Source organism: Podarcis tiliguerta (assembly GCF_965153285.1).
Source record: "Podarcis tiliguerta genome assembly, chromosome: 12".
Classification (NCBI taxonomy): Eukaryota; Metazoa; Chordata; class Lepidosauria; order Squamata; family Lacertidae; genus Podarcis; species Podarcis tiliguerta.
The window spans coordinates 35,704,829-35,731,433 of record NC_139545.1 but is presented as its reverse complement, the minus strand read 5'-3'; the positions used below and the strand labels follow the sequence as shown (position 1 = coordinate 35,731,433).

The 26,605-nt window shown below is 42.3% G+C and overlaps 1 protein-coding gene across 1 annotated transcript in view; it reads left to right on the top strand.

The window, feature by feature from the left end:
- The window catches only part of CUBN (cubilin), a 134,775-nt gene extending 109,786 nt beyond the window's left edge, over positions 1-24,989 (top strand). The window contains exons 55-67 of the mRNA XM_083405700.1: positions 885-1,044; positions 2,248-2,397; positions 3,626-3,823; positions 6,721-6,850; positions 8,237-8,454; positions 14,733-14,941; positions 16,573-16,735; positions 17,579-17,787; positions 19,605-19,761; positions 19,873-20,048; positions 20,496-20,661; positions 22,960-23,195; positions 24,770-24,989. Of these exons, the coding sequence (XP_083261826.1) occupies positions 885-1,044; positions 2,248-2,397; positions 3,626-3,823; positions 6,721-6,850; positions 8,237-8,454; positions 14,733-14,941; positions 16,573-16,735; positions 17,579-17,787; positions 19,605-19,761; positions 19,873-20,048; positions 20,496-20,661; positions 22,960-23,195; positions 24,770-24,877 (2,280 nt within the window). The 3' untranslated portion in view covers positions 24,878-24,989. The remainder of the gene's footprint in view (positions 1-884; positions 1,045-2,247; positions 2,398-3,625; positions 3,824-6,720; positions 6,851-8,236; positions 8,455-14,732; positions 14,942-16,572; positions 16,736-17,578; positions 17,788-19,604; positions 19,762-19,872; positions 20,049-20,495; positions 20,662-22,959; positions 23,196-24,769) is intronic.
- The last annotated feature ends 1,616 nt before the right edge of the window (positions 24,990-26,605 follow it).

The window sequence follows — 26,605 nt, the reverse complement described above, 5'->3', positions numbered from 1 at the left end:
GGGTTAGATTGAAGAATGAATTAATGCTAAGCACACTGTTAATTCTATCTCACCTCCCTGGTCTACGTTTGAGGCTGCATTTGAACACTGATAGGTGATCTCAGGTGTTTCTTCCTCAGTTATGCACAGTACATATAAATTACTGTGTTTTTCTTTCCTAAAATATATTAGCAGCCTGAAACTGACACTAGCAGGTAAAGCAAGGAAATACTGTACCAGCGAGTACACTGAGCTTTGAGACTTAACACTGCCATTACAGTGGTGCCTCGCAAGACGAAATTAATTCGTTCTGTGAGTTTTTTCGTTCTACGAGTTTTTTCGTCTTGCGAAGCACCACTGCGTATTGACGGTTTCCCGTAGGAATGCATTGGCAGTTTTAAAAAAAGGCGCAAGACGTTTTGTCTTGCGAAGCAAGCCCATAGGGAAATCCGTCTTGCGAAGCAACTCAGAAAATGAAAAACTCTTTCATCTTGCGAGTTTTTCGTCTTCCAAGGCATTCGTCTTGCGAGGTACCACTGTATAGAGCTAAAGCGAAAGGTGCCATCTGTAAGATTTCCTCCTAATTGTTTCCCCACCACCACCATTCACATTTTGAAACCTGGTGCTACAATCAGGGTTTGTGTCTTGTGACAACTGAGAATGGGTGTTTTTATTATATGAGTCTGTATGAGTCTAACATCCTACTGTTTTGCTGGCCTGTATGGTAAAACCTGGCGTGCTCTGATCCATGGGGTCACGAAGAGTCGGACATGACTAAATGACTAAACAACAACAACAACAATGGTAAAACCAGGATTGCCATAAACTGTTTGGAGCTGGTGTAAAATGAAAATCCGCACAAGGCCTTATTTAGATGTTCAAAAAAGAGTAACCCTTTCCCCCAGGTGTTGAGAGGACGTGATAATGAACAGGAAGATGCAGTATTAGCTGTTGGGTGTGGAAATTCAGCTCCCGGACCTATTGTTGCACCAGGAAATGTGATGACAGTAGTGTTTCAGTCACAGGACATCCCAGGACGTGGCTTTTCTGCATCTTTTATAAGCAGTAAGTAAATCAATCAATATCAATCAACCTCTTTATTATGGTCAATGGTCAGTATTAGAAAAAAGAAACTTCGTAAAATATATGAAATAAATCCAAGCAAAACAAAATAGAGAGCCATAGCAATAAAATTGCTAATAACTGTATTGTACTATAAAATGCCAGGCACAGAATAGAAAGCAAAATTACAAATATGCTAAAATAAGTCCTTGGAGAGTTTTATATTCAGCAGCACAATATTTAGCCTTCCTGGAAGAGGTAGATGCATTCTGGTCTTAAAGAAGTAAAATGCGGTAAATAATTCTGAATCCAAGGATTGCTGTGATGATCTGCATCTGAAGATCATCTATATTGGAGGTGTAGCTTAGGGGCTTGCATACCTGGATTGGAAACTGATTAGGATGTAGGCCTCTATATTGTTGGCACTGTTTATTGGGAGGTTAATTCAAACTGTGTCAGTACAGTGGCATCACAAATGCAGAGGATAGGAATACTGTAAAGGACCTCCCTTTCTCCACAGAGGCTCCATTTGTGGCAGTGTACTGGGATACTAACCAAATCTGATAGGCATGATACAGTGATGCAAACTGATGGCACAATGGACCCATATCCCAGGGTATGCGTGGGGTGGAGATATAAGTTCATTTGTAGCTACGCCACATCACATTGCAAGTGGAGGCTTACAAGAGTAAATCCTCTTTTATAGAAAATATTATTTACACACAGACAACTAAATGTCTCAAGGAGAACAGTTCCGGTTTTGCACACTTTCTCATTTGCTGGTTGTCTATATGCAGGAATTATCTTATTTGACTGTAGAGGAATATACAGACACATGAGACCCCACCTGAGGTTTGAAGTGGGAACTAGGATCTTAGATGTACTGGAATGAGAAACATGACACAAATGCCTTGGTTCTATTTTTCAAAAAATACTAGCAATAATCGTTAATTGCTTGTAAATCAACTTAAGCATTCCTTTGGATGGGTAGAGGATAAATAATAAAACTAAACTGACATATTTTAATTTTTTGTTTGACTTTAATACCTTTCCAGAGCATGCACTGAGACACTTTATAGGCAGCAAAAAGTGGAAAGTATTTTACATGTCCTTACCATTTTGATCTTATACCCAGAAATCACATGGAGATAATTGATTTTGAACTTTTTCAATGGCAGCAGACTATGTTTCTTTGTTTACATGCAGGGTGTGGAGCGAACATCACTGCGCCATCAGGTCGAATAGCCTCTCCCAACTTTCCCCATCAATATGACAACAACATGAATTGCAATTATATCATAGATGTGGAACCACAGTCCATTGTCATCCTACGTTTCCAAACGTTTGGTTTGCAATGTAAGTGACAGAAATGTTAATCCTTTCACCTTGGTGTTTACCAAATGGAGAAAACGTTCCCTCTGGAAGAATGAATGTGTCTAAAGGCATATTCTGAGCAGGTATCAGCTCCTGGAAATCTTGGGCACTTGCTGCAGTGCTTTCCCAGCAGCACAGCACAGCCCACAGCCCAGATGTCTGTCCTTGGCCCTCACATTGAGTAGGCAGATCTGGAGTTGCCACACTGATGTATCAGACTTCCCTACTCACATATACCTTGTTTAAGGCAGTGTGGAAAATGAAAACCGGGGTACAATTCTAGATGAAGAGGATTTCAGAAGCATCCATAAAGTAAGAAAAAATTCAGCAGCAAGTAGTTACTTCCGTAAAGCATTACAGGAACAGTAAAGGAGTCACTTAGAAGATTAGTGTTCCTATTTATCTTTTATGAGGCCTCCAAGACCAGCTGTCTCTAAACAAACGGTTTCGTTCGTTATCTGTGTTTGCAAGGATGTATTATAGCTCAAAAGTGTTCTCGGCTCACTCTAAGCAGAAGGATACAGAACACACTGTACCACAAATATTTAGTTGAAATCGAGCACACAAGGAGTGGGAGATGATTCCTAAGAGATGATTCACTCATCTTGGCATGTGCTTGTATTTTGGAAATCAGAAACAACTGTACCATTGTGCTGGCTTGTGCCACTCCAGATTATTACTTTTTGGCTAGCTTCTTGTTTACTACAAAACAAGAAACAAAACTGCAGTCCTGCAGCAGGCAAGAATGTCACCTATCAGTTATAGCATGATCCACTTTAGGGTTTCTTCATATATAAAAAATAACCTGTAACCAAGCAGTTTGAAAAAGAGATCAGTTTTGAGAGAAAGGAAATTTGAAATATATATGGGACACTCTCTCTCTCTCTCTCTCTCTCTATATATATATATATATATAATTCCCCTCTGATACTGTGTTTGATTTTCTCTTCCTTAAATTAAATGAAGGAGAAGATCTACCTGTCTTTGCCTCTGACCCCATTCACTTTTTCCTCTGCCTCCACCCACCATTGGCTTGTGCCCCCCTGAAGATCTCCCATTAGGCTGATAAAGTTTTCCCGCTCCTGCTCCACAAGTAGCGTCCTAGTCTGGTTTCTATGATGGGGTAAATTGGCTTTAAAAAGTATTTAGAGGGTGGGTAAACAGTTCCACAAAATATTGATGAACCGTTCTAAATTTTTATGCCGTGCAGCTCATAATGCCTTAGGAGATTGTGCTTATGATGGAGTGAAGGTCTTCAGAGGGGACAGAGCTGGTCCTAACCCCGAAGAAACGTTTTGCGGCAATGAAATCCCTCATCCTATCAGCATCGTTGGATCCACACTGTTGAATTTCTACACAGATTCTCATACTGTTGGCGTCGGATTTCTGGCCACTTACGCTGCAATCCGTGAGTAGCAACACATTGTTGGTGGGAACAACATGTGTTTCTATGCATCAGGCAATGAAATGATGCCCTGGAAGAAGACCTAACTATCGCTTGACTTTCTGGGTTCCTCCAAATCTGTCAAAACAAACAAACAACACACCAACCAATGAAAAACCTCACCCATTTTCAGAACCACTGCTTAGAGAACAATTTGAACTGGGACCAAGGGGTAATCCATGTAACCCGTATAGGCATCTGTAGTCTAAGGATGCTATACAACTAATGCATCCCATCAAACAGTGCAAAGATATGCACTTGCCCAATAGAACGTCTCCCTTTTCCTCCTTGTATGAAAGCCCTGTGGTCTTCCCGCAAATCTGCTCCATAAGGCTGGGGGAACCCCTGGAACAGATTTAGGGGGATGTGAGAGAAGACAGAGAGAAGTTCCATTGCTCAAACAGAAATCCTTGTTTTGATGGAGTCCATTAATTGGATATCACCCTATGAAGGCTTGTTGTGAAGCAACCCCTTCTGTGATCACCATGGCTTAGCTACAGGTAAGTATGCTTAGGATTTCATCCTTGATTTCAGAGTTAACTGTGACATATATCACACAAAAAACACACACCCTGTTTTCAGAAATAATTGTCATAAAACACTCAGGATTAGCCCAATGCCAAATAAACAGTTCAAGGCCATCTCTTTTCATTGTGTATATCCCACTGGCAATGAAGCAAAATGACCCTGAATGCAATGCCATGTTTTTAACATTTGCATGATTCAAGGTTCAGTGCCAGAATGGGATTCTAGCAAGCAGTTTGCAAAACAATTTCCCCTCTGCTTTTCCTTTGCCACTGAAATGGTGGAATCCGGAATGGAGAAATCCATGTGCACACATTCAGCATATATCTGTAGTCATTTTTTTAGTGAGTTCTTGTAATTTTTTATCATCATCATCACATTTCCAGGGAATACATTTTTAGTAAATTTTATGCATCCTATAAAGCATTATTCTTGTTTGCTCTTTTTAAAAACCTCCTGTACATTAATCTCATTTGGGTCTCATAAGGAAGCTCCTAAGAACACATTAGTTCTATTACATATGAATTTACTTTGCAAAGATCACATAGTACAATATTCTTAAAGACAAACTGTCCAATGCCCATGGGATTGAGCTAATGGAAGTGTCTAGTCCAGTATAAAATATTCTAGGCAGGGAAGAAACTAAACCCTCATCCTTTGGATGTGACAGTGGCTTCTGAGTCAAAGAAAATAGCTAGGCCCCAGCTACCTCACAGACCTTGACATTGGAAAACATTTTTTTTTTAAGACTTAATCAAACTTTGGGCCGATAACAAGTATGTGAACCTCATTTTTTGTACCAGGTAGTATGTTCCCCTCCTTGCCATAGCCTTGAGAAATAGCTATTTGCCTCAAAGCATGAAATCAAGTATCATTGTTTGAAATGAGTCATCCTGAGAGCTACTGGCTAGACGGAATACCATTGAAGGATGACAATGTTAATTTACTTGTGAAAGAGGCCTTCATAACTCACTCAAATTGGCTGCTGCCGACTGACCTTTGACACCTGACATTTGTGAAGTATGACTAGTAGCTTTTTATTGGCTTTTTGGCCCATGCAAAACACATTCTAGCCATGAACATTCTGTTTCCTTCTAGCTTCATCCTTCACAAAAGACAAAAGGGGGAAGAAGAGAGAAGCTTTTCTCTCCTTGCGTACCATAAGCACTGCTTTTTTAAAACCTCTTGTGCTTTTGTCTCTTATTTGTCAACAGTCCAAAGGGCAGTGCTCAAGAGACGCCACCCTACCGTAGCTGAAAATGAGGAATGGGAGCCTAGGCATTCATTGCCTGTTAAAGAATTTGCTTTGCAATGCTAGTGGTTGCTGTGATGACTAGTCCTTTAGAAGCTTGGACAGCAGTGGGTTTGGGCGATTTGTCAAGAGAGAGTCCCGAGTGGTTGACTGCCAAATGGAAGACTATAAAACAGAGCACAATGGTGGTCACAGATGGTTTTGCAGAGAGCTGCGAACCAGAGGACAAAGACTGAGCCACCTCTCAAACTCCCAATGGCATCCATTATGGAGAATAAAAAAAAGAATGTACTGTGGCTTCTGCCGCTGCAAATTCTTCAGTAGATCTTAAAGCGGACATTAACTTTCACCCTGAGGGAGCCATGCAGCAGTTACAAAGCCACTCACTCACACTCCACCTCCTAGAAGTTGGGATCTCCTACTGAATCCAACTGAAGGATTTAATGCATTGCAAAGCCTTCCCCATGCTCCAGTGAAGTAATCAGGGACACAGGAAACAACCATCACAGTGGCTCAAATAATTAAAGAAACCAATGGTCTCCTCACATCTGAGCCTCTGTGGTCATCAGGAGAGGGCCTCTTTTGAACTGGGGCAGCCGCTCTGTGGAACTCTGTCTCAGGAGATCCAGTGAAAGCATCTTGCCACCTACCTGATGGCATTGTTGTTTAGGCAGGCCTTCAATCTCCAAGCTAAGTGCTCACTTTCTGCTGGTTCTTTTCTTTTTAAAAATGTAACTTTTATGAATTGTTGTGTTTTATCTGCATCGTCTGTTGTACTTACCATTTTACTTTACTTTACTTTACTTTTTACTTTACTTATCCATACTAGTATTTGTTGTATTAAATGGAGTATGCTGGTTTTTAAGCATATAACAAATTATATATATACTAGAATGTATACCTCCATGTTGCCCTCCAGATATTGTTGGGCTCCAACTGTGAAGGAGCAAATGAAAGGGGTATTTGATCAGGTATCAACAAAATAGACCAGCGCTTACTGCATTTTAGTGAAACCCTAGACCCAAAGTATGTATGGCAAAGAGGTTCTTTGGCAGTAATGATAATCTTTTGCCTTTCACTGCAGCTTGTGGTGGCGTATTCAACAGCTCTCGAGGTACAGTCAGGAGCCCTACCCATTCATTTACTGAGTACCATCACAACATGAACTGTTCGTACTACATCACTGTCAGAAGCAACAAGATAGTGGCACTCAAGTATGTAAGCCAAGAGCACTTTTCAGTTTATGATGAAAAAATCATGGTCTCTAGGTTTGGTTTGGTTTTAAACTGCTATAGTGACAGCAAGCATGGGAATTGTTAGTGCCGTAATACCTAGGACTGTGCACACACTATATCTTTAAAGCATATTCAAAGTACATTCTTTCCCTCAAAGAATTCTGGGCACTGTAGTTCACCTCTCACAGAGCAACCCTTAACAAGCTACAGTTCCCAGAAGTATTTGAGGAGAGAAATGTGCTTTAAAGGTATGCAGCCAATCCCATGGAAGTTTACTTTCAAAATAGCTTAGCTGCACCCAGTGTGATTTGTTTCCAAGTATATGTAGGACCGCAATTTTATGCAATTTTATTTGTAAGTCAGTGCCATTGAGTTCAGTGGGACTTATTTCTGAATTACCTTACATTGGATTGTGATGGTAGTTCTACCGTTAAGTGCTTTTTCTTCAGTCCAGAACCTTTCCCATAAAAAAAAAAGAAACCCAAGAAAAGTCAGAATTCCACAGTGTTTGAATAGACCAAGGTAGACAATATGGTACTCTTCAGGTGCTGTGGACAAGAATGGATAAGGAATTTATTTTGGTTTGCATTTTAATGTGTGTCCACCTAATTTGCACATCCCAGATTTGCAAACCAAAACACAGTGAACCTTCGAAATTTGCACTTCCATGAATTTCTGCAATGCACATTGCCAACCCAAAAGTGTATGCAAAAAGTGAATATTAGCGAAAAGTGCACAATCTTTCTATATAAGTGAAAGGAACATGCAAAAATACAGTACAGTAGGGACCATGGCTTGAAGAAAATGCATATTTTAGGCCCAGATGTATTTAATAGGATAAATATACAGAAAAACATGTGCATTATTTTTCTGTGTCTGCGTATTATGTAGACTGAACTTAAGATTGGAAAAATGAGGAACCGAGAGAAACCCAGTTTGACAGATTCTGCCATAATTCATAATTCTTTCCAGCAAAGTGGAACGCTCTTCCTATTGAAATCAGATAGGCACTTACGATCTTATATTTAGTCACCCGCTGGAAACATTTTTGTTTCACCAAACGTTTTTGAAGAGTAGATACGTTTCAGTGTTCTTCATTTGTTCTGTGTTTTATGATACTTTGATCATATTTTTCTTGCATGCTGCCATGATTGTTTTTAATGAGCTGAGAGTATATAAATATTCCCATAAAGAAATAAAATACTAGTCCATTGACTACGCTGGTTGGGGCTGATGAGAGGACACCATGTTGGCCACACCAACGGAGACTGATATCTGTTGCCACTACTATTTATCCCCAAATGCATTTTAAGAAAAGCAGGACTGCAACAATTCCACTTATTAGTAAAAAAATGCCATTGACAGGTTCAACAGCTTCCACCTTGAAGCATCGTCATCTTGCCACAAGGATTCTGTTACTGTGTATGATGGCCTGAACACATACGCTCCGCTCCTGGGCACGTTCTGTGGTGTGGCCCTCCCACCTTCTATCAAGAGCTCTGCAAACAACTTGCTCCTGCTGTTCAGGACTGATTCCTCTGGAACAGCCAATGGATGGAGAGCATCGTTCAGAGAGACACTAGGTAAAAGGAATGGCCAAAGGGAATTCTCCCACACCTTCAATGCAAGCCAGCTGCTATGAAAGAGCATGAGTTATATATAGGAAATCTTTGCTACGTTTTCTTTTCTTTAGGTGCTTCATTTGTGCAAACCTAGACTAGCATATCCGTGAATGTTTAGCACCTTAGTAGACCTGAAGTACCCTTTTTTATACTCATAGTGAGGGTAAAGTATAAATCATTCTGCCCAGCCTTACCTTCATGTGCAGCAGAATGAGGTGGTAGGATCCTGAGCTCGCAGGGCGAACTGTCCCACACTGGGGGCAGGGGAGCACCAGATGATTGTTTATGAATGTTTGCCTATGGGGGTAAATCACACACAAACACACACAAGTGGTTGGGCCAGAACATTTATCCTTAATGTGCAGGTTTCTCAACCTTGCAGGGAAACCTTTTGTTGCATGGAGAAACACTCAGAGGTGGTACCCCCGACAGGAGTGGTCAAGCCCACTTGAGAACTCAGCATGTGTCCACCTCATTGCAAGCTTCATGCTATAAAAATGTTATAATTGGTTATTCCTAATGTTAATTAAGGGACGCGGGTGGCGCTGTGGGTTAAACCACAGAGCCTAGGACTTGCTGATCAGACGGTTGGTGGTTCGAATCCCCGTGACGGGGTGAGCTCCCGTTGCTTGGTCCCTGCTCCTGCCAACCTAGCAGTTCAAAAGCACATCAAAGTGCAAGTAGATAAATAGGTACCGCTCCTGCGGGAAGGTAAATGGCGTTTCCATGCGCTGCTCTGGTTTGCCAGAAGCGGCTTAGTTATGCTGGCCACATGACCCAGAAGCTGTACGCCGGCTCCCTCGGCCAATAAAGCGAGATGAGCACCGCAACCCCAGAGTTGGCCACGACTGGACCTAATGGTCAGGGGTCCCTTTACCTTTAATGTTAATTATACCAACTTTAATTCAGCCTTCCTATGACAGTTGAATAGATCAGTGGTAGGCTGAAAATATCTACCTACCTGTTCTTCTTTGGGTAATTCATTTTGCAGGGTGGGGTGGGTGGGTGGACAGGAATAACTCCCTTAACTTTTTGTCACTTTGTCATAAAGCATTTGTGACGTAGCAGAAATATCCTTAACACTCAGCCATTGTACACATGCACACACCACAGCTGGCAGCTGTTTTTCATTTGATACCATCTAAAACAGCGGTTATCAACCTGTGGGTCCACAGATGTTGTTGGACTACAACTCCCATCATCCCTGACCACTGGTCATGCTGGCTATGAATAATGGGAGTTGTAGTCCAACAATATCTGGGGACCCACAGGTTGAGAAACACTGTTCTAAATGGAATATAGCGATAAGGAGTATATCTGGAGTGCTACCTTCTGTATATTACAAGGTCATTGTGAAATTAAAGTGCTGCTTCCTCTTGGAGGAAGGTTGGATTCTGGATTCTCTCCCTCCCTCAAAGGTAGGTTAAAGAACTCTGCTTAAATCTAGATCAGGCTTCACCAACCTGCTGCCCTCCAGATGCGTCAGACTACAATGCCCATCAGCTCCAACCAGCAGAACTGCATTGACTGTGGCTGATGTGTGGCAGTCCTGAACATCAGCAGGGCACTTTGGTGATGAAGGCAGATCTAAATCAAGTAAAGCCAGAAAGCTCATGGGAAATTAATCTTGTGAAAGGAGCTCCATCCCATCCGCCAGAACAGAAAGGCCAAGAGGTGTTGTATTTGTGCAGCACCCACAGGGCAAATGTGAAATGCAATTCTTCATTAATGTTTAACAAGTGTACACCACCCTGGCTGTGTTAGTGAAGTGAGATTGGCTAATGTGATTACTGTGTTCTGCTTAATGTTGTGGGTAGTCCTAATTAAATCTTGGAAGGAGGTGAACACAAATGGTAAACTCATTTGGAGCAATCTAAACATTCCTGATTTCCTTCCTTCAAAATCCAGCCCCTTTTCATCAATAGTTACTTATGATTTTTGCACAGATGTCATCCAAAATAAGGTTATCTCTACTTCATCTTTTCTGGATTATTATTATTATTATTATTATTGATGAGCATTTTGCTGACATGAAAAGAAGCTATAGGAATTATTTAGGAAAAAATGAGGAGAAGAAACAGCATCATGCAATTTAATCAAAACAACTTCTTTTTATTAGGGATACTGCATCAGTAGGGTCTCATCAATACTCTCATTTAATGTGGATGGTAAGCTTCTGTACCTCCATTTATTATCCATTGTCCATATGAATTCTCCTCCAGATCACTGCACTCCCATACTTTCCCCTCCTTCAATCCAGATTTTCTCTTACCAGGCATACGCTGAGAAAGATAAGGTCTGTGAAAATCCAAACTGAAGAAGGGGAAAGTGTGGGAAGGCAGTGACTTGGTGTCAGGCTCCTGGGACTTGGCTTCCTCCCTCCCCCCCCCCCCTTTGGCTGTAGATAAGCAGGACAAAGCGAAAGGAGTCCCTTACCAAAGAGTCTTTAATGATTACAGCAAAAGAACAGAGCATCCATTTTTGGGAAGGTGTTCCCAATGAAGGATTCTACCCACTTCCCCCCTAGTCACTTCCATCTTGCAACCTGATCTTACAACCACCTTGTGTTTTGTGTTGCCACCTTACCTGCTCTACGTGACCTTGGACAGAAAGGCTGAATACTTTCCAGCAAGAGAGAGTTTGTTAGCCCTCTTTCTTCCTGTTGTTCTTCACTTTGCTGTTCACCCCCCAGTTCTTCCCAACTTTTGTCTTCAGAACTATGCCCCTCTGCAAACCACTGTTCCAAATCTATACTGTTCCACTGCTCCTGGACAGTTTCAGGATACTGGTCAGGAGCAGGGGGAGGCTCCCACCATTCCTCCTCAGAGCTGTACTCCTCAGTCTGGTCTCTGACACTTGGAAGGGAACATTGAGAAGCAGTAGTAACCAGCACTGCACAGGATGAAAACTTCCTGCTTCTTCATAGTAAGCAGGAAGATTTAATCCTGTGTGGTGTTGCTTCAGGGAGTCGGAAGAAGGAGAAATTGAGCACACCCACCCACCCCTACCTTCTCCTTTGAAGGCCCAGTAGTCCTTTCTTTTAGTCACCCCTTCCCTCCCTACCTGATGCCCCACCCTCTGACAGGCCAGAATTGCTCTGGGCTGCCCAGCCAATGCCCAGATCCTTCTCAATTTGGCTTGGGAATCAGCCTAAACAGGTACATAGCCCAAGTATACAGGCTGAAGTTCACTAGTTGGTTGGAGGTCTCAGTTAATTGGGCTACCCAGGATTCAGATTTGTCTGATTTCTCTACCACTGTTTTTTTGAGTTTGGATTTTTTTCATTCTGGGTTTTGTCGTGTTATCCTGGCACCTTTTTGATGTTGCGGTGATGAGGGGCAAAGTGAATGTAACAAAGCATGAGCTATTGAGAAGTGATATTCTACATATGGCTCGACATGTTGGCTTAGTTCCGTACCAGAGATCTGTTTATAATTAAGTGCAAGTATTTACAGTTATCTCCAGCGGAGCTGAATAGATTGAATATCATTCATGCTTTGAATGGAGAGAAAACCTCTGCCTTAGATGTGACTCTCTCATATTTCATCCCTTCATGATTGCTGGTGCCATTCCAACCGATGTTGTGTCTGTAATTCTATCAATTTTGCTGCTGCTGCTGCTGCTTCTTTTGCAATTATCTCATTTGAGCTAGAAATATTGTTGCACTAATACTGCTGTCACAGCATACAAGCACTACATTTAAGCAAAAATCACACTGCTCAATATTTGGCTTCAAACCTCCTTCCATCAGTTCAAGCCAAGTCAGCAGTGAGAGATTGTCACAAGAAAGGCACATTTTTGCAGTGGGTTACATTAGCAGAAACATTATGTGCAAAAGACACAAGGTAATATTGCTGCTCCAGTTTGCACAGATTGGGGCTCAGAAGGAGCTCTACACACTCTTTCAATTATTCCATTTTATAAAAATTTCAAAATCCACAGTAAGGCCTTTATCCGAATCAACCAAAGTGGGGTGGGAGGAGCTTGTTGGTCCTCCAGGTGTGTATAATGAAAAAGCATCTGGGATCAGGGGCGTTTAGGGATGTAGTATAATTTTGTTCACTCCACAGTTTTAAGCAAACCCAACTGAATTTGCACCGCCACCATAGTCCTCCAAGTTTTGTGATACTATTCTCAAATTTTAAAAGTACCAAAATGCATTTTAGATTGAAATGCACACATTTCAATCTCAAATATGCATTTAAATGTTTGTTTTGTGATGCAATACATATTTAAATACAGATTCTGATATGGAATAATTAAATGCAAATTTTCACAGTTGTCTTTTTTTAAAAAGCTTCAAATTAGAGCAGAAATGGGGCTCAAACCCATGGCACTGAGATCAAGTCTCATGCTCTGTTGACTAAGCAATTAGGTGTTTGCATACAAATGTAAGTGCTTCTTTTTTTTAACATCCCAACGACTTTAATAGAATCTAGGAATATTAGTCCTTGTGGGCTGAAGACAAAGACACAGCTCCACCTACTGTTTTTTAAAAAAAATACAACCTTTGACATGATAAGATGTATGTTGCCTTTACTTACTTTTTATGTATTCTTTTATCATTGACGGGCAATCGCTGAACCCTTCGGTTTGTGTGCTTTGTTTCTCAAGGCAACTACTCCTTGTTGCACTCCCGCAGCCTTCCTTTAGCACCCCGTCTGATAGACTCCCTTCTCGACTCCCTTAAATCTACCACTAGGAGTTTTTGCCTGGTCTGCACACTTTCCTTACCAACTCCTGCTATTTCTGTCCCTTGCCCTCTGGGGCAAAGCTCCCCACCAGTTATCCCCCCTACTTCACACTGTTCCCCCTTTTGTCCCTCTTTCTTCCACCCTCCCTCTGTCTTTTTGTAAACCGCTGTGAGGTTTTGTTACAAGCAAGTGGCATATAAATGTGAAATAAATATATCCGTCCAATCTCCTGCTTTCCTTCTCTCTCCTCTACTTTTCTGGCTCCCCTCTCGCCAAAGCTGTGCTCTTTCTTTATGCAGCTGGGGCATTTTTTAAAGGTAAAGGTAAAGGGACCCCTGACCATTAGGTCCAGTCGTGACTGACTCTGGGGTTGCGGTGCTCATCTCGCTTTATTAGCCAAGGGAGCTGGCGTACAGCTTCCGGGTCATGTGGCCAGCATGACTAAGCCGCTTCTGGCGAACCAGAGCAGCGCACGGAAACACCGTTTACCTTCCCATCGGAGCGGTACCTATTTATCTACTTGCACTTTGATGTGCTTTCGAACTGCTAGGTTGGCAGGAGCAGGGACTAAGCCACGGGAGCTCACCCCGTCGCGGGGATTCGAACTGCTGACCTTCTGATCGGCAACTCCTAGGCTCTGTGGTTTAACCCACAGCGCCACCCGCGTCCCTGGGGCATTCTTTGCCTCTTATCAAATAATCAGTCCTGTTGGTAGCATTGGAGCCACCTCCTGACATATCCACCCCCACCTTCACACATTGTTGTTGTTTAGTCATTCAGTCGTGTCCGACTCTTCGTGACCCCATGGACCAGAGCACAACAGGCACTCCTGTCTTCCACTGCCACCCGCAGTTTGGTCAGATTCATGTTTGTAGCTTCGAGAACACTGTCTAACCATCTCGTCCTCTGTCGTCCCCTTCTCCTTGTGCCCTCCATCTTTCCCAACATCAGGGTCTTTTCCAGTGAGTCTTCTCTTCTCATGAGGTGGCCAAAGTATTGGAGCCTCAGCTTCACGATCTGTCCTTCCAGTGAGCACTGAGGGCTGATTTCCTTAAGAATGGATGCATTTGATCTTCTTGCAGTCCATGGGACTCTCAAGAGTTTCCTCCAGCACCATAATTCAAAAGCGTCAATTCTTCGGCGATCAGCCTTCTTTATGGTCCAGCTCTCATTTCCATACATCACCTTCACACATTACATTGAATATAATGAGGGAAGAGTTTAAGGGAAATTTTGCTTCAATCTTCTCACATTCAGTGAATAGTATGGATAGTTTGTGTATGGAATCTGGAAGCAATGGCAGCGTGTGAGCTTCTGCTGTCCACATATTGAACATATTGTGTGGAAAGGGCTTAGTTTAACAAAACAAAAACAAAAAAAGCTGTGCAAAGCATTAAAATGATGCAATTCAGCTCCCAAAAGCCCATGGTTGACAGTAAGCATCAAGACAGGAATAGGAAAAGTGATATGATCAAAAAATACAGAACATCCTTTAAAATACTGCTATGAAACATGCAGTAGATGACAGATCTCTCTTTTTAACAGGCCCTCAGCAAGGCTGCGGTGGTTATCTGACAAATTCAAGTGACAGCTTTGGCTCGCCAGACTCCGACATGGATGGCAAATATGACAAAGATCTTGAATGTGTGTGGGTTATAGCTGCCCCCATAAACAAGCTGATCAATCTCACCTTTAACACTTTTCAGCTGGAAGCAGAATTATCTATTCAAAACTGCCGCTATGACTATGTCCAGGTAAGATCAGTGTGTGCTAATCAAGAAATGCAAGGCACTCTCTTTGCTGTGTTTTGACCATAGGCTAGAAAATAACTTTTGCTCCCTTATTTCTTTTCATTCAAAGTCTACCTTACAGCATGGGTAAAGGAAATATAATAAATAGTCTTCTATGACTCTAAACAGACATGTCCTGAAGGTTTGCAAAGAAAAAGAAAAGCAAAGGTTAATTCAAGTTCAGTAAGATAGTGAACATGTAACTAAATGTTTAGTTGAAAATGACTTCCTTCTTTACATGAAATCAAAATGAGATATTGATTCCATTTGGACTTGCATATCTTGGTTTCTTAAGATATGAGTCTTTGTCTGACTGCATGATTCTCATTCTGCTCCATTTCTCCTCCCATCTTGGCATGCTATGATTGAAGGCTTCCTGGGCTACATAACCATAATTTCCCATTATGTCCAAACTGTGCAAGAATGGTTACAAGGAAGAGCCTCCTAGACAAACACAAAACTCTGGGCTCCAATCCTACTTTGTGCCAAACATTATATCCATGGTTTCCTGCCTTGGCTGTAACAGGAAACTATAGTTAGTTAACTGAATGATTATTCAATTGCAGTGCACCAAAAAGAGAAGAGGGAAGGGGTAATGCAAGGACAGAGCATCTGGATAAAAGGTTACACCTTAACCTGACCATTACCGTATTTTTCGCTCTATAGGACGCACCGGACCACAAGACACACCTAGTTTTTAGAGGGGGAAATTAAGGGAAAAAATATTATTCCCCCCCCCCAGCCCCAAAGAGCTTCTCGGGGCTGTGGGGGAAGCCCGGGTTTCCCCCCCAGCCCCAAAGAGCAAAGAAGCCAAGACAGTGAGTGGGATCCATCCTGCTGGCTGTCTTGGCTTCTGCCATAGCCGCGCAACCTCTCCAGCCGGGAGCTAAACATCTCCAGCGTGGCTAAAGAATCCATCCCGCTTGCTCCCTTGGCTTCCTCTTTAGCCTTGCACAGCCTCTCCCGGCTGAAGAGGCTGTGCGCAGCTATGGCAATTCCCCCACCTCCCGCAAAAGCCCACAGGAGCTGCGCACCCTTTAAGGAGCGCGCGGCTCCTGCGGGCTTTTCCAAGAGGAGGGAGAAGGGACTGACTGGATGCAACAGTCCCTTCTCCCTTCTGGGGAAAATCCCGCAAGAGCCGCGCGAAGCTTGTGTGCGGCTCTTGGGGGCTTTTCCTGCCTGCCTCCCCCCTGCATTCGCTCCATAGGACGCACAGACTTTCCCCCTTAGTTTTTAAGAGGGAAAAAGTGCATCCTATGGAACGAAAAATACGGTATTTTGATTTTAATTAATAACAACAACAACAATTCATAGAACCCTAGAATTGTAGTCTACGATCATCTAGTTCAACACTCTGTGATGCAGGAATATGCAGCTGCCCTATATGTAGATCGAACCTGTGACCTTCGTGTTATCAGCACCGCACTCTAACCAGCTGAGCTAATAATTGTATAGTTCTTGCATTTGTAAGATACCCTATGAGACATCAGTCACCAACTTGAACTCCTTCCACCAATCATTCCCATAGCTTTTAACTGTTCAGCTCACACACATATCATGCTATAGAGAAGTTATGTTTCTGTTTTGTCTTTTAGCTGTTCGATGGTAGTAATGAAAATGCTACAGTTGTTGGCAAGTTTTGTGGCTCCACAGTTCCAGCTCCTTTTCTTTCTACTGACAACTTCTTGACCATTAAGTTTGTCACTGACATGTTTGTAGAAAGATCAGGTTTCAATGTTACCTACACTACTGTGGACAGTGAGTATAATTTTCATTTTCTTCCCAGAAGATCCCGTGAAATAAGCCATTCCTTTGTCTTGTACAACTCCAGGGAGGATTTCAAAACTTTAAAAATCAGCAATTATATAGCTCAGTGTTATCAAATTAGGAAACCAATTATAGAGAGAATCCAGCTTCCTGGAGAAGATAAGACTTGATGGAAGAGATGATGACTGAAATGTATCTGTCTGGGTGGAGAGGATTTGGGGAGATCAGAGGGGTTAGAAGGTGGGGCTTGGTTAGGACTGTTAGACCACTGATTTAGAAAACATGAACTTGCACATTGCTTCAAGTATTTTAAATAGAAAAGCAACGCCAATGTCATAGAAATATAATATTTAAAAACCCATTATGATATAATTGATCTATTTTGAATCTGCACATTTTGTCTCTTGGCATTGAACATTTGTACCTCAATGTCTTGTTGCTTTCAAATAAATATCTCTTTAGGTCAACAGCTTATGATTCTGAGTTGAAGTACACAAAAAGATCTTTGCTGGATCAGTGCCCCATCTAGTCCAGCATCCTTGTTCTGTGTTTATTCATTTAACCAAATTCATATGCCATTTTATTGCAAAATAAACCCCTTAAGCAGTTCCCACAGGGGCCAGCCAGATTCCTATTGGAAACTTGCAAGCAGGACTGGAGCACAACACCACCCTCCCCTTGTGAGAATTGAAGCTACTGGTATTCAGAGGCATCCTATCTTGGATGCTGGAAGTTATACATAACCACCATTCCTAGTAGCTACTTGTTCCTCCATGAAAGAGTGCTTATAACCCAGCAAGCTTGTCTAATCTGTGTTGCTGTTGCTTTTAACAGGACTGTGCGGAGGTGTGTTTAATGCAACTTCAACCAGCCAAACAGCGACATCACCCTACTTTCCGGAAGCATATCCTCCCTTTACGTATTGCAGATGGGTTATTGATGCTCCTCCTGGGCAACATGTGAAAATAGTGGTGCAAGAATTCCACCTCCAGTCCAGCCAGGACTGCTCTCAGAATTATCTAGAGTTCCAAGACTCACCACTGGTAAGTCAGCCTGGCCTGCTGCTAGGATCCTTGTGTGCTAAGGATGAAGGTGGGGATCCCCAGTCTGGGTGTCAAAGGTCCATGAGATTTCCCTGCTTTCAATTCCCCTTGCCCAAATCTCTGCATTGTCTGATACTGAAGGCCAAACAAGACCCAATGCTAATTGCATGAGTGGAACTTATGTGCATATATATATATTTTGCTATGTTAATAGTAACCCTGGTACCACCTCAAAAATTGGGTCAGGGGGTACTTTTAGCTCTTTCTTTCCTTGCCTTCATTGAAATGCAAGTAGTAGCTTTGGAAGGTTGATGTTGTTAGGACCATGGCAGGGACATAAAACATGAAAAGCTCTCTGCCCTGAAGTGCTCTCTACCATCCACTGCCCTTAAGCAGCTATCGCAGCTACTATCTGCATAACAAAACAAAAAACAAAAACCTATGGATGTAAATTGCATTCATGCAATTAATGCCATGTGGTTTCGATTGAAGTCTGAGGGTTGAGAGATTGAAATCCTGGTGTCGGGCATCCCCCCCCCCCCCCAAGTAAGACTGTTTTTTGAAAGGGTAAAGGAAATGTAAACTTTATTATTCATGACAAACAAAGCCATTCCAAGTATAGGTTTTACATGCAGCCAATATGAAGCCAATAAGCCAGCACTAGCACATTCTAACTCATTCCAATACAGTCTGAACCTGGAGAAGCAGCAGGAAGGAAGGAAGGCCTGAAAGGAAGCAGTTGCTTTACCAATGAGTAGTTACTAAGAGTAGTTACTAAGAGCCAGAATTAAGATTGCCAGAATAAATATCAACAACCTCAGATATGCAGGTGACACAACATTGATGGCAGAAAGTGAGGAGGAAAGAGGAGAGCACAAAATATGGTCTGAAACTCAACATCAAAAAAACCTAAGATCATGGCCCCTGGTCCCATCACCTACTGGCAAATAGAAGGGGAAGAAATGGAGGCAGTGAGAGATTTTACTTTCTTGGGCTCCATGATCACTGCAGATGGCGACAGCAGTCACAAAATTAAAAGACAACTGCTTCTTGGCAGAAAAATGATGACAAACCTAGACAGCATCTTAAAAAGCAGAGATATCACCTTGCAAACAAAGGTCCATATAGTTTTTCCCATTAGTTTTTTCCCAGTAGTGATGCATGGAAGTGAGAGCTAGGCCATAAAGAAGGCTGATCACCAAAGAATTGATGCTTTTGAATTATGGTGCTGGAGGAGACTCCTGAGAGTCCCATGGACTGCAAGAAGATCAAACCTATCCATTCTTAAGGAAATCAGCCCTGAGTGCTCATTGGAAGGACAGATTGTGAAGCTGAGGCTCCAATACTTTGGCCACCTCATGAGAAGAGAAGACTCCCTGGAAAAGACCCTGATGTTGGGAAAGATGGAGGGCACAAGGAGAAGGGGATGACAGGGGACAAGATGGTTGGACAGTGTTCTCGAAGCTACTAACATGAGTTTGACCAAACTGCGGGAGGCGGTGGAGGACAGGAGTGCCTGGCATGCTCTGGTCCATGGGGTCACAAAGAGTCAGACACAACTAAACGACTAAACAACAAAGTTACTAAGAGAGAAGGAATCAATGAGGAGGATTGGGTTGCCTTTAATGCCAAGAATGTCACAAGCACTGGCAACCAGATGCCTGTGTTCACATGGTACTATATCTTGCAATAGCTGTGCAAAATGTCACAAGCCACAATATGTCACAATCTGTTAGGAAAGTCTCCTTCACTTCCATATGCTCTTTTTTTCCTTGTCCCCCCCCCCAAGCTTTGACTTCTTGCTTATTACATTTCAGGGCAATCCAGAACATGCTGATCATGTCCACCGATTTTGTGGTTCCGAAAATCTTGCGATTCCTGTGTTTTATTCTTATGGGCGGACTGCTGTTGTAATTTTCAGATCAGAAGCCTATGTGGTTAATAATAGACTTAGCTTCTCTTACCTGACTTCAGGTAAAGCTTTCACCCTGCTTTTTATAGGCACCAAAAATTATTAGTGTGGGGAGTGAAAATCTAAAGGTGTGAAGATATTGTATTTATATTTATATATTTGTCTCCTGCTAGGCTGCAACAGAGAATACAACCAATCATTTGGCTATCTGAAAAGCCCGGGCTGGCCTGATCCTTACCCTCACAACTTGGATTGCACTATTATTCTGCGGTCCCCACTAAATCACACCATCTCTCTCTTTTTCAATTCCTTTAACCTACAACACAATGGATGCCATGATTTCTTAGAGGTATGACAGTTACCTGTTTCTCATGGTCTGCTTCCTTTCCTTGAACCAGGAACCTGATCCAGATTACCTCCTATGTCTGCAATTTCCTTTTCAAATAGCAGCTAGTCTAATCCTAGGTTAGACGATAGACCAGAATGGGTCACATGGCACCTCCTAACTCCTGTAAAAACTTCCAAGAGGACCCTGCTACTATATTCCATGTGACAAGTCTGCCTCTGTTGCCATGTGCTGGGTCTGACTCAGATACCATGCTGATTATAAGGTCAGCTTTGTGACAAAGCACTTGTAGGAATCACCCTTTTCTTAAAAAAAAGAGAAGTTTGAAGATACCTGCTAGTGTCATGACAGAGACTGTTTCCATCAAGTTACCTGTATCGGTTGCAAAGATTTTAGTTATTCATCACTGATAATATTTCATTAACAGTGGCTTTGTATATTCTTCTAAAGGTCAGAAATGGTAGTGATGCAAACTCTCCACTGCTTGGCAAGTACTGTGGAAACACCCTACCCAATCCTGTATTTGCCAGAAATCATGCTGTGTATCTCCGTTTCAAAAGCGACATCCTAGCTTCCAGTGAAGGATATGAAATCACTTGGACTTCATCATCAACTGGTACTAGCAATGGTTTTCATTCTATATTTGTTTGTTTGTTTCTACTTATATCCTGCTGTTGGGACTTTCAAGGCTCTCAGGGTATCTTCCAAATTATTTTTAAAAACATTAAGACTTAATTTAAACTACATTTAAGAGATTATAATGACACCCACTGAGTAGACTATTAAACATGGATTTCCAGTCATCTAGAACTGTGTCAGATTCACCTTCTAAATAAATATGTTCTGAGGTAAGAAACCTTTGACCATTCCTGAATGGAAGGACTGGATCAGTTTAGGAGCCTTTGCTGCAGAAATAGTTTCAAGGAAAGGGAACCACTCACTCCTCCTTATCATCATCATCATCAAACCTTTTATTGGCATCACATACAAACATCCAAAACAAATCAATACAGAATTACCACTTCCCCAGTGGCACAAAACATTTGCTAAAAGAAAGGAGGCAGAGCAGTCTATTGTCACATCTCTAGGTCTCCAGGGAGATCAGACGTCTGCAGTGTGTTTTGACAACAAAAAACCAAATAGAGATATTTAGCCACTAACTTGGTGAGCTCCTGATCATTTCCCAGTAATAGAAAATGTATGACCTCCAACTCTGGTTTCCATTTGGGGATACATGGTTGATCTAGAAATTGTGCTGAGCTCAGCGCGAGCAGGCTTCAGCATGCAGGCAACTCTCTGCAAGCAGCGGGAGCGCTCCCGCTGCTTACGGAAAGGTCCGCGAAGCCTGGACGCTCTGAGCTCAGCGCGCGCAGGCTTCAGCATGCAGGCAACTCTCCGCAAGCAGCGGGAGCCCAGCGCTGGGCTCCTGCTGCTTGCAGAGAGGTCCGCGAAGCCTGCATTCGCCCCATAGGACGCACACACATTTCCCCTTCATTTTTGGAGGGGAAAAGTGCGTCCTATAGGGCGAAAAATACGGTAGTTTACAATTATCCTTTCCCCCACAAATCCAACTTATATCAGTGAGCAATCTTGGAATAAGGCCTCTTCTGTTGATGTATGGAAGGGATGGGGAAAGTTTGGTCTTCAAGGTGCTGGCGTACAACTCACACCAACCCTATTGGCCATTCTGGCTGGGACTGATGGGAGTTGGAGTCCAGCACCACCTGGAGAATCGCAGATGTTTCCCATCCCTGCCATACATCAGCAGAAGAGGCCACATCCAATCGTGGCCACACTCCTCGCTGGGATCCACTTCTCCTTCCTTGGTGTCCTGCCAGTTGAAGGTTTAAAACCATCACTTTGAACTGTGCTTGCAAACAAATTTAGAGCCAGAGCAGCTATTTTAACAATCCCATTATATGCGCCTTTCAACCAGCTCCTGAGATTAAATATTGATAATGCTTTGAACTAGTTGAAATTGCCAGATCACCTTCAAAGGTGAATCACTGTACAGTGTAGTAGTAATGATAATTTATTATTTATACGCCACCCATCTGGCTGGGTTTCCCCAGCCACTCTGGGTGGCATCCAACAGGATATTAAAAACACAGTAAAAGATCAAACATTAAAAACTTCCCTAAACAGGGCTGCCTTCAGATGTCTTCTAAAAGTCAGATAGTTTATTTCTTTGACATTTGGTGGGAGGGTGTTCCACAGGGTGGATGCCACTACCAAGAAGGCCCTCTACCTGGTTTGCTGTAACTTCGCTTCTCGCAGTGAGGGAACCGCCAGAAGGCCCTCGGTGCTGGACTGCAGTGTCCAGGCAGAACGATGGGAGTGGAGACACTCCTTCAGGTATACTGGGCTGAGGCCATTTAGGGCTTTAAAGGTCAGCACCAACACTTTGAATTGTGCTCGGAAACATACTGGGAGCCAATGTAGGTCTTTCAGGACCGGTGTTACGTGGTCTCGGCGGCCACTTGCAGTCACCAGTCCAGCTGCCGCATTCTGGATTACAACAACCCAATCTGGATGTTCCATACATTACAATAGTCAGTTGAGCCTCCTTCTCCAGGTTTGTAACTGGCCAACAAGCCTAAGCTGGTAAAACGTGCTCCTGGCCATGGCTGCTGCCTGGGAATTCATGAACAATGACAAGACAAACTGTAACCTAAAAATTGGTATGTTATGTTATGTTTTGTTTTGCAATTGTATTCCTATAAATCCAGTCCAGTTGGGATTTAAGAAAAAAACACACCCTCATCCAGTTTAAGCCCAATGAAGTTAAAGAAATACTATACCATGATGCAGCAGAACCATTGATACTTCCTCCATTGTGTCTATTTGCTGAGAACGTTGTTGAGAATGCACAGTACAACAAAATATTTAGCACTAACTAACATTCTGTTTGTAGGATGTGGTGGTACTTTATATGGTGAGACTGGTTCATTTGCCAGCCCTGGGTACCCAGCTTCTTATCAGAATCAGACAGACTGCGAGTGGACAATCAAAGCCCCCCAAGGAAGGGCTGTTACCGTCAATTTTGCTTTCATCAGCATTGATGATCCTGGTGACTGTAGCAGCAACTATCTGAAACTCTATAATGGACCGGACAGTAGCCATGCATCTATGGGACCATATTGTGGAATGGTATGTTTTAATTTTGTACTATGCAACGTTTGCCAGTGTGAGCTCCAGCTCTGTTGTGAGTTGTGTAATATACATTGTCATCCCAACAGAGAGACTGTAGTGACATCTAGTGGAGTTTGTGCTAAAGTGTTCATTTATTTTAGTTTCTTCCTCTGAGCGTTTCCAAAATGAGATCTAATATCTCGGTTCACAAACTCTCACCCTTTCCATGTTGCAATGCAGAGAAAGCAGTGCTGGATGAAATTATGAGATTCCTCACTTGAAGGCAGCTCAGTTATATACAGCCTGGTGAAATCTAAATTGGACTATGCCATGCTCTGTGTTGGGTTGCCTTTGAAGACAGTTCAGTCATATTGCAGTTGGTACAAAACACAGCTGTTGTAGGGAAAACATATTGTCACTTTTAAATGAACCCCTCTGGCTTCCAATTTGTTTCTAGGAAGAATTCAGAGTGTTTATTCAGTTTATTCAAAATTATAACCTTTAAAAGCCCTACATGGCTTGGGACCTGAGTACTAGGAAGGGTTGGCTGCTCGCACGCAAGCCTGGCTGACGTTTAAGATATTCATCCACAGGCTGCTCAGAATAGCCTGCCACCACCAGAAGCAATGGAAATGCATTCTGCTCTGTCTGTACACACGATACCTTTAAATCATATTTAAAGTGTGTGTGCGCACACACATACAATCCTGGGAACTGTAGTTTCTCCCTCACAGAACTACACTTCCCACCACTCTAAGCAAGCTAAAGTTCTCAGGATTCTTGGGTGGGGAAAATGTGCTTTAAAGGTACGGGTGTGTACACAGCCCCTGTAAGCAATGCTTGACACAACCTAAGATATGTTTTGTCAAACATCCACACCTCATTCTGCTTCATTAGTTGTTTTGTGATGCTTTTCCAGTGCTGTCACACTGTTGCCATCTGGGGCCAGGGCACTCTTGCATTATAGTGCAATGAAAGCAAGACAAAAAAACAACAACCCTAAATTAGAACATTTGCAGTATAAAAAGTTACAGGGACGTTTCCGCAGGAAGTCTAGGGATCTGCATTGATTGGAAAGTAAGCAGTATGTCTACCCCAAAACTTTTGCAGCTGCAAGCAGTATTGAAAGCAGCATCATGTATAACCGCCCCAATATCATCACAAATTTACAATAAAAAGGATGTCTGGAGGGCCCTTAAACCAGGGTCGGTTCCAGATAACTTGTTTGTTGAACATTCATCCTGATCTGTTTCCACGAAGCTTGTGAGGCGGTTAGACAATGTCAGCTATTTATTCATTCTGATTTGTTTGGGGGAAGTTATATTATGTTCCATAAAGCAATTGCTATCCCACACTTCCAAGCACGTTTCCTCATCACTTTTCTTATTGCAAAAAGTCCACTTTAGCAGGGGAGGAATTCCAAATAAACTTTTAATTGCACAATCTGAATTTGCTGGTATTTGATTTAAACCTCTGTGCAAAATAAAGACAGCCTGGAATCATCCTGTGTAGCATTATTATAGGAATGTGCTTTCTGTGAAAAGGTTCTGTAATCAGTATTATTATTATTTTATTCCCCCTTTTCTTCTCAGGACACCAACATTGCTCCATTTACAGCTGCATCACATGAAGTGTTTATAAAATTCCATTCAGAGTATGTAACTCTACCGTCAGGATTTAGGCTAACTTGGAACAGCTGAAATAATGCTTCTGTGGAAAAAATACAATTATTCAGCACTTCTCTGTATTGAAGAGACTTCAAAGAATATAATTGTCTCCATAAATACAATAAAATTATTTTGGTCAATGCAGTTGTTTTGCATTTTTAAAATTCAAATGATTTTGAGCTCTTTGTGATTGCTTGTAAGAATACAGTGGTACCTCTAGTTATGAACTTAATTTGTTCCGGAGGTCTGTTCTCAACCTGAAACTGTTCTTAACTAGAGGCGTGCTTTCGCTAATGGGGCCTCTTGCTGCCGCTGCGCTGCCGGCACACGATTTCCGTTCTCATCCTGGGGCAAAGTTCTAAACTTGAGGTAACTCTTCCAGGTTAGCGGAGTTTGTAACCTGAAGCGTTTGTAACCTGAGATGTTTGTAATTCGTGGTACCACTATATCTGTTTGCTATTGGGCACACAACACTGAAAATGACACCAAATGAGAGCTGAGTGCCCCTAAGCAAACTATTCTCCAAAATCACTCTTCTATAAAGACAATGGTAAGACTGGAGCCTTGCAAAACAAACCTCTTGAAGGAAAACTATTGGTGGAGCGGGAGACATCAACTAGCGTTTCTGTTGGATACAGAAAATCATGCTTTTCTAAGATACGTGAATTTGTCTAAAATTCATATCACTCATTTGGGACATTTACACACTTTCCAAAATAAGAATGGTTGATTAGATCTATAACCACAGTATTTCAGATAAAATACAAACTATTATTATTATTAATAATAACAATAATAATTGTGCAACCACCTTGGGTCCCTAAATATTGCTGGTGTACAGGTTCCATCACCCCACAACCAGCTTAGCCCCACAACCAGCTTATTCCAACAACACTGGGGAACCCAAGGTTGAAGAAGGCTGAAGTAGGTGACTTTTAAGGTCCCTTGCAACTCTAGGATTCTATGACTCTAAAAAGGCAGCAGCACAACATTAAAAGCCTCTTCTCTCTTTAAATGATGGTAGCTTCTGTGCTGTGTTACTGTCTTCTGATTTTATTGATACTGGGGTTTTAGTATGTGAGTTATTTAACTTCATTGGCTAGGACCCAAGACGTTACTTTAGGTGCATCTGAGGGCTTGAACATGTACCATGGGATTTGTTTTAACATCCCCCCCCCCCTTTTGAACAGCAAAGTCCCATGTGCATCAAATTTTAAAAGCTCTGAAATGTTCCCCCAGTTTCAAAAGTTGTTTCCCATGTTGAGGGACACAAGCAAAAGCTCCTTCGGCACATGGAAACAAGTTGCACTTACACTCATTGGAACCTGGCCAAAGCCTGTAAATGGCCTTGAGTGGGTTGTAACAGAAAGGCGATTAATACATTTAATAACTAGATAAATTGAGTGGAAGTGGTGCGCATACCTCTCAAATGTGGGTTTTGCCCCTAGGCGGTAAAGCTTGCTGAGTAAAGTCATTTGTGGGGATGAGCTGCCCATTCCAAAATGGAAGGGGCATTTTGTGCTATTTCCAGCCTTGCCAGATATGCTATGCAAAGCCAAGTAAGAGGGCCCTGCAATGGGATCTTAAAACAAACTCTCATTGAGATACATGTGTTGGGATTGAGTATCAGTAGCCTCCTTACCATTTTTATTTTTTTTTACTAAGTGGTGGTGTTTTTTTAATTAAGCATCTGTCATGCTGGGTATGCTTATGCTATGTCCTCACTTGTTTGGTTATACTGATGGTTTGAGGATGTCAATA